Source organism: Mobula birostris, chromosome 2 (assembly GCF_030028105.1).
Source record: "Mobula birostris isolate sMobBir1 chromosome 2, sMobBir1.hap1, whole genome shotgun sequence".
NCBI classification, from domain to species: Eukaryota; Metazoa; Chordata; class Chondrichthyes; order Myliobatiformes; family Myliobatidae; genus Mobula; species Mobula birostris.
This window is the reverse complement of record NC_092371.1, coordinates 144,159,547-144,176,546: the sequence shown is the minus strand read 5'-3', so window position 1 is coordinate 144,176,546 and position 17,000 is coordinate 144,159,547. Positions and strand designations below refer to the sequence as shown.

The 17,000-nt window shown below is 42.5% G+C and overlaps 1 protein-coding gene across 3 annotated transcripts; it reads left to right on the top strand.

Moving 5' to 3' along the window:
* The first annotated feature begins 250 nt into the window (after positions 1-250).
* On the top strand, positions 251-13,021 carry smim8 (small integral membrane protein 8). Of its 3 annotated transcripts, none has more exons than XM_072277917.1 (3): positions 251-330; positions 5,330-5,489; positions 11,210-13,021. In XM_072277917.1, the coding sequence occupies exons 2-3, from the start codon at positions 5,355-5,357 to the stop codon at positions 11,363-11,365; spliced, it is 291 nt and encodes a 96-aa protein (XP_072134018.1). In that variant the 5' UTR covers positions 251-330; positions 5,330-5,354; the 3' UTR covers positions 11,366-13,021. The 3 variants fall into 3 exon arrangements, with proteins under 3 accessions (XP_072134018.1, XP_072134008.1, XP_072134028.1); XM_072277907.1 differs by having other exon boundaries at positions 290-341; XM_072277927.1 differs by lacking the exon at positions 251-330 and adding an exon at positions 394-481.
* The last annotated feature ends 3,979 nt before the right edge of the window (positions 13,022-17,000 follow it).

Genomic DNA, 17,000 nt, shown 5'->3' with positions numbered 1-17,000 from the left:
TGAAAAGGAGCCTTACGTATGCGTCTTTATTCTCCAGGTGTTCTAATACTGTAATTTATTTACTATTATTATTAGATTTTATTTTTTCTTCTATATATGTATTGCATTGTACTGCTGCTGCTAAGTTAACAAATTTCACGTCACATGCCAGTGCTAAATAAACCTGATTCTGATTCTAAATATTCTCTCCGGTCGGTACGGTAATAAGAGGCATGATGTCTGCCAGCACATTGGTGGCGCTGGCGGTTGTGTGGATCCGTAGGCGCGGGCTCATCTTGTTTTCTACAGCTTCTTAGCGGGAAGGGACGACCTTCTGTGGAAGTAATACGGGTAATTATTTGGTATGGTTTTATTTTACATTGCGTCATAATAAAGAGTTCTTTAAAGAGGGAAAATAAATTCAGCTGATTCTCGCGAAGTGAGTTGAAAGTAACCATTGTGCAGATGTTCAAGGGGAGGAAAGGCCCTCCTACAATTGAAGGTGTAGTTTCCACGCCTGCATCTGTCTGGGAAGGTTTTGCATGAGCCTTGGGAATCACTGTTAATACAGAGTGTCAGCTGCAAGGTTTCAGTCATAGCATTTGGGAACTGCCGAACAAGAAATTCTTTTGTTGATCTTGCTTTGCTTATATAATTACTACTGTCCGTTCCTGTTTTAAAACTTGGTATATAAGCGAGAACACTCTTGTTCTAAGTTTTCTTCTTCTTCTGCATGGCCGTGATTCGTTACTATTTACCCGTACATTTTTAAAACCTTCACCCTTCGCTCTCATTTCGTTTTTACTCTAACCATCCTATTTTACTTTCCTCTTTCTCTGTCTTGCCACATACATAATATTTCGCAAACACGAGGAAATCTGCAGATGCTGGCAATTCAAGCAACACACAAAAAATTCGCCCTCTTTTTATCGCAAATATCTTGAGCCTAATTATTCTCTTCATTGAGCAGACTAGTGGCAAATGATCCTGGAGAATGGGAGAAAAGTTTTTTTTGTTCTCGATCTAAATTCGTGCCCGTAGGCATATTGTTTCTCTCGGAGTCTTTCTCGGGATTATTGAACACGCAAATTTGTGAAGGTGGGGTGGAGACTGGTCAGTTTACGAACGATTAGGTTGTTAATAGTCAAAGCAACCATAACTCAGATTTTGCCGCTCTGAATTTAAATGTGTTGTTAATTAGTGGACTGAAACTGGAGAGTAAGACTTCGTCATTGAGTTTTGGCAAACTGAAGCAAGGCGATATCAACTAAAAAGATGAAAGCACGTGAATTAACTGCTGACGAATTTACTGCATCTTGTATACTTAACAGTCTCAGATACCAACAAGTCATACCAGAAGGCAGGCAGGGGGACGTGGAAGCTGAATGTTAAGCTGCTGACCCCAGAGAACATCGAGGAACTAGAGAAGGAGTACACAGGTTGGAGAACCTTGAAAGCCTTCTTTGATTCCCCGGTTCACTGGTGGGAAGCTACCAAGGAGAACATTAGGAGGTTCTTCATTCGCAAGGGTATCCAGAAAGCAAGGCAGGAGCAGAGGGAACTGCGTAAACTCCAGACAGAGTTGCAGCAACTTCTCCTTCTGCAGTCGAAGGGGGTGGATGTCAGGGAGGAACTGCGAGAGGTGAAGGGCCGGCAAGCCCAGCACCTCGCCGCCGAATCCTCCAAGATCATCTTCCGATCAAGGGTCCAAACGGTGGAGCAGGACGAGACGTGCTCACGCTTCTTCTTCCAAAAGGTGCACAGGGGGAGCTCTGTGATCCACAACCTTAAGGAAGAGGATGGCTCAGTCGCGTCCTCGCAGACCGACATACTGAGGATCTGCAAGTCCTTCTATGCCGGTCTGTACGACGAAAAGGCCACAGAATCCACAGCCTCCCGCAACTTCCTGTCGTCTATCACGCAGGTCTTAGACGACGGTAAGCAGGAGAGTCTGGATCAGCCACTGACCCTGGACGAGCTGACAGGCTCCATCCGTTCCTTTGGGTCGGGTAAGACTCCCGGAAGCGACGGCTTACCGGCTGAGTTGTACTCGGCTCTGTGGAACGGAATGGGCCCAGACCTGCTGGAAGTGTACAACGCTATGCTTCTGGCGGGTAGCATGTCTGAGTCCATGAGGAAGGGCATCATCACCCTCATCTACAAGCAGAAGGGGGAAAGGGAGGACATTAGGAATTGGAGACCCATCTCTCTCCTGAATGTGGATTACAAGATCCTGTCCAAGGCTATTGCCAACAGGTCTGCTCTGGGACAGGTGATCCACCCGGACCAAACCTGTGCTGTACCGGGCAGGAAGATCTCAGACAGCCTCGCGCTGCTGAGGGACACCATCGCCTACGTGCAGGACGGGGGGTGGACGCCTGCCTGGTCAGCTTGGACCAGGAGAAAGCCTTCGACAGGATATCGCACACGTACATGGCGGACGTGCTCTCCAAAATGGGATTTGGGGAGGGAATCCGGAATTGGATCAGACTGCTGTACGCAGACATCCGTAGTGCAGTCCAGGTCAACGGGTGGGAAACAGACAGCTTCCCCATCAGGTCTGGAGTCAGGCAGGGCTGTCCCCTCTCCCCTGTCTTGTTTGTCTGCTGTATAGAGCCCTTTGCCGAGGCCATCAGGAGGGATGGGGGCATAAGAGGGGTGACGCTGCCAGGCAGTGGAGGGACCCAAGTGAAAACCTCCCTGTACATGGACGACGTCACCGTCTTCTGCTCTGATCCGAGGTCAGTTCGCAGGCTGATCAGCATCTGCGAACAGTTCGAGCTAGCGACGGGGGCCAGGCTCAACCGCACGAAGAGCGAAGCCATGCTCTTCGGCAACTGGCCAGACCAATCCAGCGTCCCCTTTACCATCAGGTCTGACCACATGAAGGTGTTGGGGATCTGGTTCGGAGGGGCTGAGGCGTGCATCAAGAACTGGCGGGAGCGGACTGCCAAGATGAAACAGAAACTCGGACTGTGGGGAGCGCGCTCCCTGTCGATACGGGCAAGAACCTGGTCATCAGGTGTGAGGCGCTCTCAGGGCTGCTGTACTTGGCGCAGGTCTGGCCCGTCCCCCGCTCCTACAGCTCGGAAATCACCCGGGCTGTCTTCAGATTCGTCTGGGGATCCAAGATGGAGCGGGTGAGACGGACCGCCATGCACAAGTCCCTGGACAATGGGGGCAAGGACGTCCCCAATGTCGCCCTCACCCTGATGGCCAGCTTCGTGTGTGGCTGCATCAGGTTGTGCGTGGATCCCAGATACGTGGGCACAAAGTACTACTATGTGCCCAGGTTCTACCTGTCGCCCTGGCTACGAAGGATGGGTCTGGCCCCACTCCCGCGCAACGCCCCCGTCAGCTGGTCGTTGCCCCCTTACCTGTCCTTCGTAGAAAAATTCTTCAAGACCAACGCATTTGACCACAGGGCCATCAGGCAGTGGTCGGCACGTAGTGTCCTGCAGGCACTGCAGGAGAAGGACGTGATGGACACAGTGGCGTGGTTCCCTGAGCAGACCGTCCAGTTCATCTGGCAAAATGCCTCATCGCCAGATCTCACCAACAGGCACAAAGACCTCGCCAGGCGGTGAGAGGGGCCCTCCCAGTCAGATCCCTCCTGTACGCCCGGAACAGTTCCTCCACACCCCACTGCCCACGGGAGGACTGTAGTGGGGTGGAGTCGGTGGCTCACCTCTTTGCACACTGTGGGTTCGCAAAGAAGGTGTGGAAGAGAATGGAAGGGACAGTACTAAGATTCATGCCCAGCAGCTGCGTTACCGAGGACTCCGTGATCTACGGGCTGTTCCCGGGGACGCACACGGAGACCAACATCCGGTGCTGCTGGCAGATCATCAATTTGGTGAAAGACGCTCTTTGGTCGGCCCGAAACTTGATGGTTTGCCAGCTGACGGAGATGTCCGTGACTGAATGCTGCCGACTGGCACACTCCCGTCTGCAGGAGCATGTTCTGAGGGATGCACTCAAACTTGGTGCAGCCACCGCGAAGGCCCGGTGGGGAAGGACCACAGTTTAACGTTCATCACCCGTAGGAGGGGGAGAGGTTGGGTGGGGAGGAGACCTACCCTCATCAGCGGTGTGGACAGATAATCAACATGGTGCCCAAGGAGTGGGTGGAATTGTTAATTTGGGAAAGTATTAGAGCCATTGCCTGCCTTTATTGTTGAAAATTTTGATTGTTATTAAGTCTTAACACTTGACCAAGAGTTGAGAGTAAACACATGATTTACTGTAAACATCTTTCATTTGTAAATGAACAGAGTCAACGCAAAATTTTATTGTTAATAACTGTATTGAATAAGGACTCACAGTCAACGAATGGTTTTCTTTTTCTGTATGTAATTATTTTTATTTTGTAATATTTCTGAATAAAGTATTTTTGGAAAAAAAACATCTATAGAAGAGAAATAGACAGTTGAGTTTTCACACACACACCCTTCATCACGCCTCAGCCCAAAATGTCCACTCATTATTCTCCGTAGATGCTGCTTAACTTGCTGAATTTCTTCAGCATTTTATGTCTGTTGCTCTGGCATCTGGAGAATCTTTTGTGTTTATTACAAGTTTGTTCTTAAGATATGTTAAAGATGCATGCCTTTAGCAAGTTCCTATTTCGGAGTTCCCGTTTATTGTCCACACAGGGCAATTTGGCTAAGAGGGCTGAGCTGTGTTGTTAAGGTGTCCAGATCCTTTTATTGCTGTAACATTAACATAAAAGTATTGTACATTTATTTGCATCCTACTTTCCATCCCTTGTCATTAGCAGTTTTAGTTAACTGCAAATTAAAGTTAAAGGTATCTGTTAGTCTTGTGAGACCATGGATCTGCGCCTGGAAAGTCTTCACTCAGGCCTGGACAAGGTTGTATGGAAGACCAGCGGTTGCCCATGCTGCAAGTCTTCCCTCTCCACGAGACTGATGTTGTCCAAGGGAAGGGCATTACGACCCATACAGCTTGGCACCAGTGTCGTCGCAGAGCACTGTGTGATTAAGTGTCTTGCTCAAAGACACAACACGCTGCCTCGGCTGGGGCTCAAACTCACGATCTTCAGATCACTAGTCAAATGCCTTAACCACTTGGCCACATGCCCACTGCAAATAAAGTCTGATAAAATAGGCTTTCCCCTTAAACCTTAGTTGTTTTTTTCCACTCCAGGAATTTTTAATCCCTATTAAAAGTTTAAATTTGGGAACTCTCATCACTAGCTGAGTTGATGTCTTTTTAGTGGTCACCTATCAATTTATAGCTTTGCTCATTTATCAAATCATAAAATGGCTGCAGAATACCATAAAAGCAGGAGAATCAAGAATTAATTTTCCCTTTAAATCATGTACAGGATCAAAAATTGGACTTTGTCAGAAATGTCATCTTCACCCGACCCTACAGATGGCAAGACAGAGCCTCCAAAGAGTACTGGTTATAAAACTCCAGGACTGAGGGGAATACGAACCACCAGCCTTTTCCGAGCCGTCAATCCAGAGCTCTTCATTAAACCTGTAAGGCAATTTTCACTTGAATTTGTATATTAATGTTTTTAAATCTTTATGGTATCCAGTGTGGATGATTTGGGAACCAAGGCAATAGAAAAGCAGGCTCTCAGTATTGTAAATTCAAAACTCTGAGATATCTGCTATATTTTCAGACGCTGATAACCTGAAATGAAAACAAAATGCCGAAGATGTTCAAGAAGTTAAACACTGACTATAGAGAATAAAACGGGAATTAATGTTTCATCAGAAATGAGGAAAATTGGAAATCTTAAGTTGCAGGGAAAGGGGTGATGAGCAGGGAGATCAAAAGCAAAGGTCTTGCCTTACATGGAGTCCAGAAGGGATTGAATGGCACAAGTGATGGTGTCAGCTGAGAGGGTGATTGAAGTGTGTCTGAGGAGGCAAGTAAAATATTAAGTATCAATAAGGAGAGAATAAAAATTAGGATACAAGACTGGCAACGTAGAGTTCCAGAAATCATTGAATTCCTGAGGTTCGCAATGTACCAAAAGAAGATTCAGTACTGTGTCTTAAGCCTTTGTTGGAACAGTGTGGGAGGTTAGTCCAGTCATGCATCTCACAATTCTAGCATTCTTTTCCTTAAGCTATTTTGTAATTCAGATTTAATTTGTCTCTTACCCTCACCTCTTCCTGACATACCTCTACCACCCCCTTCAAGCTGGCATATTAACCCTATGTCTCTCAAATCTATCCTGGTCTCCACACTATCAGAGATTTTTCCCTGGGTCCCACTACCCCTTCTTCCTTACCCTCTATATGCAAAACTATTTCCTTTGCAAACTTTACTGAGTTCTAATGGAATTCAGTTGATGTGAACCATTATTTCTTTCCTCTCCCCACTGATGGTGCCTGACCTTGAGTGTTTTCTGTAATTTCTCTTTTTGTATATCATTTTAATCTTTCAGTCTTCAACTGTCAGCTGAATTCCATCAATCGATAAGCTTTGCCTACTTTCCACCTTTCTCAACACTGAGACAGTGATGAATGTGGGTCCCCTGTATCATATTCTGCTGGCTGTTCACAGGGTGATTTTAGCCAAGTGGCCCAGACCAGACTGGCTGTAACTGCCATACTGGCTCATGAAGGACGTAGGCTTGGTTTCCCAAATGCACGGATCCTTCCTCTTAGTGCCTGCAAGAACTGGTGTGGATGAGTTTGGGTATGAAATTTTCACCTCAATCCTTTTACCACATTGTGAACATCATGTGTTTATTTGTTAATGTATGTTGTGGAAAATAGAAAAAGTTCTGTGGTATGGAAACAGGTCTCCTGATGGTTGAATCAATAGTACTGTGTTAAAGTCTTAGGCACATGTAAAAATAAATCTGGAAAATGAAAATGCTTTCAAAAATGATGAAGTGAAAAGTTTCTAAATGTCAAAAAATTACTGTAAAGAGCAGTAAGGTTTTTAAAATATTAAATCAAATCAATTTTTGGCGTGACCACCCTTTGCCTTTAAAACTACATTAGTTCTCTTGGGTACACTATCGTGCAGTCTTATCAGAAAATCAGCTGGTAGGTTGTTCCAGCCATTTAGGAGAACTTGCCCCAGTTCTTCTGCAAAGTTTGGCTGTCTCGCTTGCTTCTGTCTCTCAAGATAATCCCAGACCGCCTCAATGTTGTTGAGAACTCCTTGTTGTTTTCATTGAAGATGGTTCTTTCTGATCTTGGCCATGTGTTTGGGCTCATTGTCCTGCTGCAGTAGGAAGTTGGGACCAATTAGACACCTCCCTGGTGGTATTACATGATAGATGAAAATCTATACTTCTCAGCATTGAGGATTCCATTAATTCTGGCCATATCACCAACTCCATTTGTAGAAATGCAGCCTCAAACCCGCAGGGAATTGCCTTCGTGCTTCACTGTTGGCTGCAGACAATAATCCATGTTGTGCTCGCCAACCCTTCTATGGACAAATTGCCTCCTGTCTGAGCCAGAAATTTTAAATTTTGACCTGTTAGTCCAGAGCACTTGCTACCGTTGTTCAGCAACCCACTCCTTGTGTTTTTGTGCATAGGTGAGTATCTTGGCTTTGTTTCCACTTAGGAGGAATGGCTTTTTGGCAGCAACTCTTTCAAGAAGATAATTTCTGACAAAATTTCTAGACCGTAGAGGGGCGCACTTTGGTTCTAGTGACTTCTGGGAGTCCAGAGCTGATAGCAGTGCTGTGCATCTTCCAATTCAGAAGGGACATCAGTTTGATGTTTCTCTCGTCTGCTGCACTCAGTTTCCATGGCCAACCGCTGCATTTCTGGTCCTCATCCTTGCCTGTTACTTTGCGCTTCTTCAAACTTCTTTAAACACCTGTCTGCTGTGAAATTTCTGCTGGGAGTATACCTTGCTGATCCAGGATGACCACCTTATGTCTTGTTGCTATGCTCACTTTTGCTGTGGTGTAAGAATTGATGATTTAAAGGTTAAACTGTCACATCTACCACACCCTCACCTTTTAGTTTGGTTTCCTGCACCAAGTTTGATTTTTTTTCAACATTGATTTCTGTTTCAGTTAATCAGCTTAGTTCATTTAACTAAATATGTTACCTTTGTTAATCTGTTTGTTACCTTTGCTTAATCACACACTGGGCTATATACCTACAAAATAATTAAGCTTTTATTTGAAGTGGTCTAATACTGCATATGTTACTTTCTTTAATGAGATACAAATAATCTCTGTAACATACTTTTCTGTTAAGTATGTGGACAGGTAGATGGATGAGGAGTGTATGGACCAAGTGCTGGAAAGTGGGATTAGCTTGAATGTCCATCTTGGGTTCATATGGACCAAGGGGCCTTTGTCTGTGCTATAAGCACAATGACCTATTCTCCTTAAGCCCATCAGCCCTACTGTGGCATAGGCTGCCAACACCAGCTCGCCAGAGTCCTCTGTCTTAGGCTAGTCTTTCAAGTCATCCCCAGGTGTTGCCCATCTTTGAAGACCCTTCCTCTCCTGGGGCTGAGGTCTTTGAAGCCTGTGTTGGCATTCCTGTAGAAGTGGGTTTTTAAAGGATGGGGTTGCTAGCCCCATGCCCAACTTTCCCCTTTTGTAGCCGGGCTTGGGACCATCCATGGTGGGGTTGCTATGATCTATTAAATCCTCCAAACTCAATGGAAATGAACTGAATCAATGTCACTATCCCCCCACCTACTAACAACCCAGCAATGAGGCCCAGGTTGCATTCTGTTAACTCCAATGGACAGACCATGTCCTTCACATGTCTGGGTGCAGACCCCAAACCAGATATTCTATTCCAATCACTGTCATGGGAAGAGATTAGCCAATTGATAGCGGAAAAGCCCCTTTGAATTTCACAAAATTATCATTAGCTCCTAGAAATATCTGGCTCATAATCACTCAAAATGGAAGAGTATTCACCTTGATACTTAGAACCTCATGCCCCCTTAACTGGGATCACACAGAAGTGCTGAATAAGCAGCAAAGGAATGCACCACCTCACAAACTATCCACCTTCCTCCCCCATCACACACCCCTGTTCCCACCGGTGGACGAGTCTGTGGCTCTTACATTGGCCTCATTAGTCATTTCAGAATCTACATGACATGGAGTGAAAGCAAGTCATCATTGATCCTGAGGGACTGTCGAAGGAGCCTATACTTTCAGCAGAGCAGATTCATTAGTACAAACTGTCAATAACTTGGAACTCAATACTAACACTTGTGCTGACTTCTAGGAATGATTTGCAACCCTAGAAATGGTCTTATTTAATTCTGTTATCATAGATAGTGTTTTAAGGACAGAAACTATTTTCTCCTTTCTGTCCTGAAATTAAAATACCTGAGAATATCTTAAACCTAAACCTGTAATGTAAACCCTTATTTACTGTAACAATTTGTTGTGATTATTAATTGGCTTTTGAAAATTTAGGTATTTTATAAACATTGGTTCAACTGAAGTAACTTGCTGCTTGCATTCTCAAAACTCTAATAGGTTTGTCAAATAAAATTTCTTCATAAAATTGATGACTCCTCCCATCAATCTGTTCTCTTGCTACCCTGTATCAATTTTGACAACACTGGATAGGGCATTAGGGGAGCACAAAGCATCGTAGGACTGTCTGCAGGCTAAGAAAGAACAAATTAAGCAAATTTTTTAAACGACATGGTTAAGAAGCCTACGAAAGGTAAGTGACCACATTACAAACACAAATGCGAGCACTGAGGATGAATACAGAGTAAACACTTTGTAATTTATAACTAAAGTAGGCTTCCTAATTTTAGTTCAGACCACCAATAATAAAAGCAGCTCTAATAAAGATCCCTAATTGCACAGTCAGTCTCATTGCATAGGACGTATCATTTGTACATGCATATATCAGACCCATGAAATATAGCACTCGGTTCCAAGTGCTGTTAGAAGAAGAGATTATCAGAAGTGCACAGCAGATTCAGTCTCACTGGCTTTCCACTCAGCCTAGCCCCAAATCGGCAACAGCAGTATCTACCACACCTTCACCTTTTAATTTGATTGTCCTTTGTGCAGTTTGATTCCTTCTACACCTGTTTCTGTTTCAGTTAATCAGTTTAGTTCATTGATCATTAGCACCAGTTTGTTATCTTTGGTTAATCACGCACTGGGCTGAATACCTACAAAATAATCAAGTTTTTTGGTTCCAAGGTTGTCAAGCTGAGGAGTGGTAGAGGGGACAAGGTCCCACTACCTAAAAGTGCTCCTCCCGACATGTGCCTCAAATAGCCTCTGATGACCAAGTCCAACTCCTGGCCTTCACATGTGGCTTAGCCTCTAAGCCTGCCGGAACTGTTTCTACAGACAGGAGAAGGGGTGAAGGCGGGTCCTAGCGCCTTAAAACCAGTGCTTCGGGTAGATGGAGCTTGTCAGCCTGGGAAGGCAGTCCATCTAAGAGAGGGAAAACTCTGATTTCAAACCTCCGCTGCCTTGCGGCCATCCCCACTCATGGGAAAGGCTTTGGGAGTAAACCCTGAGGACAAATCCAGAGCTGGAGTCCCTAAGGCAGTCCGACATTGCCTTCAACCTTGTTCTGGCAACTCCTGCAACGACACTGGTGCCGAGCTGTATCGGCCCTTGCTCTTCCCTTGGACAACATCGGTGGCGTGGAGAGGGGAGACTTGCTGCATGGGCAACTGCCGGTCTTTCATACAACCTTGCTCAGGCCTGTGCCCTGGAGAGTGAAGACTTTCCAGGCACAGATCCATGGTCTCGTGAGACTAACGGATGTCACCCAATCAAGTTTTTATTTGAAAAGTTGTCTTTTATTTAATATTACTTTAATAAAATGCAAAAAATTCTCTGTAATATTTAATTTTTTAGGAAAATGAATGTTTGGAAATTAAAATATGCTCTTTTTTACTGACAGACTAATCCAGAAGACAAAAAATTAACATCTAAAACAAGATGTATATAAAAAATCATGGGTGCCTAAGGCTTTTGCACAGTACTTTGAGTGCTGTGCAGAAGGTGCTTGCAGCCAAACTCATGATGCTGCTAGCACTTGATGCCATTAGCAAATGTTTAAATCATTCTTAATGTAATGAGCTCATAATCTAAGTAATTTGTTTCTACAGAGATTAATGATTTGATGCCTTGAGATATCTTTCCAAAGAATCATTCTATAAAATGTAGTAATGAGGATGTTGTCAAATAATGTTTTGTGTTATGATTAATAATGTTTTTAGTAAAATAATTTCCATATTTGTGCTCCTTGCAACAGAATAAACCAGTGATGGCTTTTGGACTACTTACCATAACACTCTGTGTGAGTTATATTGCTTATTTGAATGCCACAACAGAAAACAAAGATTTATATGAAGCAATCGACAGTGAAGGAACAAGATACACAAGGCGAAAGACATCAAAATGGGAATGAAATATGAAGGAAATCAGTACACGAAACTGCAGCCAAAGAACTGCTGAAATATTTATTCCAGTGTTGGGTAGTAATGTTGCATAGGTAAAGATGTTTGCATTGTGATCAGGACACTTCAATATTATGATGAGTATAATTGGCTTTCACGGTTACATCTTGAGTGATCAAATTCTCTACTATTCACATTACTGGTCAATATCAGTCTTTTCCCATTTTAATTTACAATAATCTCTTTATCTTCTACAACAGGTAAGGAGATGGAGTATATCTGCAACATGGTTCAATGAGAGCAAATGAACCCTACATAAAACTCATCAAGTGTTTTCCTACTCAGTTTGTTGTTGTTTGACAGTTCTGTCTCCCACTCACCATGCCAGTTCTTTTTCTCCCCCAACAATCAAAGTGATACTAACACTCTTGTAAAGACAACTTAGACATAGCAATACCACTAAGGATTAATTCCCTGAAGCTGCTTCTGCCATTTGGTGAGATCGTAGAGCTATCTCTGTGTATCTGTATTTCGCACATGCTCTGCAATACCTTTGATTTAATTAAAAGTTAATACCAAGTTTAAAAGAAAACAAAACATTTAACTCAACATTAATTAATGCTCACAGAAGAGAATTCCAAACTAACCACTTGCTCCAGATTCCAGCATCTGCATTTAACCGTGTATGCTTGTGGAAGTGTTTCCTAAGCTCACTCCTGAAAGGCATAGTTCATTTCAACCATACCTCTAATTCTAGGTATTTTCCATTTAGCATGTCTATTCCCACAATATCTTCAAAATTTCAATTAAATTAGAGGAGCTATATGCATTCTGTTGTCTCTGCCTCTGATGACATGGGAGTTTACCTGCCAGCATTAATACATATTACAGGTTAGACATTATGAAAAGCTCCATCTAGCAGTTGGTTGAAGAACTGCTGAAACTTGCTTCTAAACAGTAACCAAATACAAATGGACTTAAAACAGAGAAGTAGGATTTGATTTTAAATTGCCTTCCAATTTCGAGTGCATTTTTCTGGGACTTTTGCCTTTCATATTGTTTGTGAAATTTATTGATCATCTCAAAGCCAAATTGAACAATGGGACAGTGGCAATCGGGTTCAAAAGACAAAACTCCTGCAAAGAAAATTCATCAACCTGTGAAAAGAAAACCAAATGAGCATTTCTGTTCCAGACCTTGTATTGAAGCTGACCAGCTTCTGAACTCACTGAATGTGTCTGTTCTGGGGGTTGTTATACTAAGTTCAATAGTATGTATAGTTTCCTCCAGAATTCTTCATTGAGTAAGTTCTGGACTTCACAAAATGATTCTGTGCGGCCATAACTAGTTCTCTAAGACCATGTCTATAAAATCAAATGCACTGAATGAGAACACAATACTTGTGGTTCTATGTGTCTGGGTAAATTGCTGCCATTTTTTCACCTACATAGCTGCATATGGATCAATTGTACAAAATTGCACAGAAGGACTTAAAATTGTAATGGAATTTCTATTTGGTATCAATGAATGATTTTGCTTATAAAAGCGGACATTGTTTTATTCTGGAGATGAGATTACAGACTGAGCTCAAATAATCTATTGTAATTTAAGAGACTGAAAGTTATGACTATTATACTACCATAACCTATCTAATAAAGTAGTTGAAGAGATGAGCTTTTGTCTGATATGGTCTTTAACAGTTACAGTGAACAACAGTTGAGGTTGAAGTTCACTCAGCTGTACTTGGCAATCCTTCCATGGATCCCTGAACTTCCTTTACAACCCCTGACTTTGTTCTCAAAAACCCATTCTGAAATCTTACCATTTCTCTGACTGGATTTTCTATGTCACCCCCATCACTGGACTCTAGCCTCTGTTTCTGTGAAGTGCAGCTGGATTTTTATTCATTTTTTTGGGATCTGGGCATCTATAGCAAGGCCTGCATTTCTAGCCTATCTCCATTTACTCTTGAGAGGGTGACAGTGAGCCTCCTACACCTTGCACATAACACTCAAGGGTGGCAGAATGCCACTGCTAGCTGTCTCGAGCACCACTGATCACTTTTCACAGAAGGTGGGGTATATATGGAATGAGCTGCTAGAGCAAGCTGAAGAGGTAGGTACAGTTTGACCATTTAAGCAGGCTGTTAGGTCAGCCGATCGCATGACTAAGTTCTAAGTCACGTTATAGGCCAAAATGGGTAAAGAAGGAAGATTACTTTCCCTGAAAGGGAAACGAGGGGCATTTTTGTGACACTCCAGTAGTTTGGTCACTATAATGTATTTATTTCATCCAATGTTGACTTAATTCTGTACATACCATGGTAGGATTTGAACTCACATTCTAAATAATGCTCTTTGTTTTTTGATTACCACTGATTTTATTTTACTCCTATTTTTGGACTATTAAATAGACGACTATATGACAATTGAGTCCCTAACATTGGGTAATATTTGCTTTTCAGTACAAAGTTTGTATATTGCTAGTTAAAGAATGATGTGATCTCTTACTGTTTGTTGATGCAGCAAGACCTACATTCAGACCAGAACAGAGAAGTCAAGCTTAGATTATAGGCTGACCAATATTTTCATGAAGAACTGCCATTTTGTTGGGGGTCCAGTCATTTGGTGCTCCTTTTAGGAATAGCTTCTTCCCCTCTGCATCAGATTTCTGAACGTACAATGAACCAACCCATAAACACTACCTTGGTATTCTTCTGCTTTCTCTTCGCACTATTTATTCAATTGAATTTTGTGTGTGTGTATATATATATATATATATATACACATACACACACACACATACACTCAATGGCTACTTTATTAGGTACACCAGTACACTTGTTTATGTAAACATCTAATTAGCCAAGCATATGGAAGGAACTCAATGCATAAAAACATGCAGACATGGTCAAGAGATTCAGTTGTCGTTCCCCTCAGTACTTAGTTGAACCACATCCCACAGCTATTACAGCCAGTAGTCCTTTTGGATAGGTCTGTTAGCTTTGCACAATGTGATGGAGTAAGATTTGCCCATTTCTCCTTGCAAAATTGTTCAAGCTGTGCCAGGTCAGATGGGGAGAAGTGCTGGACAGCGATCTTGAGGTCTTTCGCGAGATGTTCAATTGGGCTAAGGTCAGAACTCTTGACTGGGCTATTCAAGGACATCAATTTTCTTCATTTGAAGCCATTCCATGGTTGCTCTGGCAGTGGCTTTGGATCATTGTCCTGCTGAAAAATGAACTTCCTCCCCAGTTTAATCTTTCTGTCAGAGGTTAGCAGGTTTTTATCCAGGATCTCTCTGTCTTTATCAGCATTCATCTTCCCATTGATCCAGATCGGATTTCCAGTCCCTATTGATGATAAGCATCCTCATAGCATGATGCTACCTCCACTATATTTTATAGTAGGGATGGTGTTACCTGGCTGATACGCAGTATTAGATTTACGCCACACATACCACTTATCGTTGAGGCCAAAAAATCTCACTTTTAGGCTCATCCAACTACAAAACTTTTTCCCACATCTTTACAAGATCTTCCATGTGACGCTTTAGAAAGTCTTTACGGGCAAGAATTTTTTTTTGCCTAAGTTAAGTGAGCGACTGTTGTTGTCACAATAGCCTCTCTTACAAGTACTATTCTTCTCTGGCAGCTAAGGGATGGCCTGACCTAGGCAGTGTGGCTGTGGTTTTATATTTTTTCCCACTTTTTCATGACGTACTGCAGCTCAGAGTTCAATGTTCAGTGACTTTGAGATGGTCTTGTACCCTTCTCCAGGTTTGTACTTCTCTATTATCATTTCCTTGACTTGATGCTCTTTCTGGTTTGGTCTGTTGAAGATCTACCACTTTGTAGCAACTTACAGAGAGAGGGGGCATTTATTCAGGTGATCCTTCAATTTTCTACATCAACATGTTGGGTGAGTTGGTAAGATAATATACAGTATTGCACCTGAGGAAAAGTTGGTGTAGTAATTACAAAGGGGATGAACATTTTTTCAGCCTCACAAATTAGGTGTTTAATTTTTGGTAAATTATTGACAAGTTTTGGAATTTTTTCTTTTGGTTTGACATGATGCACAATGTTTTGTAGATTGGCTCAAAAAATCCTACTTAAATATATTTTAAATTAAGAAAATGCAGTAAAATGTAAAAATAGTTGTGGGAGCTTAATACTTTTTCAAGGCATTGTATTTCTTAATGTAAACATGGCATTTTTGTGTATTGTACTGAACTGCCACAAAGTAACAAATTTCACAACATGTCAGTTTTCAGAAACCTGATTCTGATTCTGATGTGTTAACAACACCTTATATTCCGTCTGGGTAGCCTCCAACCTGATGGCATGAACATTGACTTCTCTAACTTCCGCTAATGCCCCACCTCCCCCTCGTACCCCATCCGTTATTTATATACACACATTCTTTTTCTCTCTCTCCTCTTTCTCCCTCTGTCCCTCTCACTATACCCCTTGCCCATCCTCTGGGTTTTCCCCCCTCCCCCTTTTCTTTCTCCCTGGGCCTCCTGTCCTATGATCCTCTCATATCCCTTTTGTCAATCAACTGTCCAGCTCTTGGCTCCATCCCTCTCCCTCCTGTTTTCTCCTATCATTTTGAATCTCCCCCTCCCCCTCCCACTTTAAAATCTCTTACTAGCTCTTCTTTCAGTTAGTCCTGACGAAGGGTCTCGGCCCGAAATGTCGACTGTACCTCTTTCTAGAGATGCTGCCTGGCCTGCTGCGTTCACCAGCAACTTTGATGTGTGTTGCGTAAACTGAAGGTCTGTCTGCTTAGGTAAATCTCAAAGTTTCCATCACTATATGAAGAAGAGCAGGCTTTCCAGAATTGCTTGCCAACATTCATTCAACAAATAAAACCAGAAAAAAAAAAGAAATTATTGAATGTATATATCTTGCGGTTGTACCAGGGTCAAATTGTCAGCTGCATTTATCTACAGACAGTAACAGCAGTTCGGCAGTGGATTTGCTGAGGGGTGTTTATTATGTTAATGAAAACGTTCCAGCATGTTTTGCTACCTCTGGCACCGAATTCACGTTAAAAAAAAAACTTTGTTATATTATCATAATGAGAAGAAGCACAATGCATGGTGAGTGAATAGTTTGGGGATTTGGACGGGAACTCACCTGATACTTGACAAAGTTGGCAGATTTTACATTGTGCTGCAATACAATGTAATTTTTTGTTTGCATTTCAATAAGCGGCACTAAATTAAAAATTTAATGCCTTTGAAATCAGATGCATCTTTGACAGAACTGTCTCCAAAGCTGCTTTCAGCTATGTCCCTCTGTTGCAGAGGTTTAACACAACCCGTTCAGACCAAGGCAAGAACCCTAGAAAAGTTCAGTTCTGTTTTCATACCTTTCCAAATATACTCACCAAAACTGAATGCTCTTAAATGGAAAAGCAAAACCATTCATGCCCACTAGAGGGAGGAAAAGTGTCAATTGTTCAAACGTTTTAATTCCCATGTGAAGAATGAGGGAAAAAGTGAAAAATTCTGCTGATGTGAAATAAAAAAACAGCTCACTAAGGCTCATTGTTCTGGTATAATAAAAGCATTATTTTTGTGTGGTTGTATTGCCTATCAATGATAAGGTTAAAAGGGGCCAGTAGAGAAAGAAGCCAT

Coding starts and splice junctions, on each gene's coding strand:
- smim8 (XM_072277917.1), top strand. CDS start 5,355: ATGTCATCTTCACCCGACCCTACAGATGGCAAGACAGAGCCTCCAAAG. Junction 5,490..11,209: donor CAGAGCTCTTCATTAAACCT/GTAAGGCAATTT, acceptor TCCTTGCAACAG/AATAAACCAGTGATGGCTTT.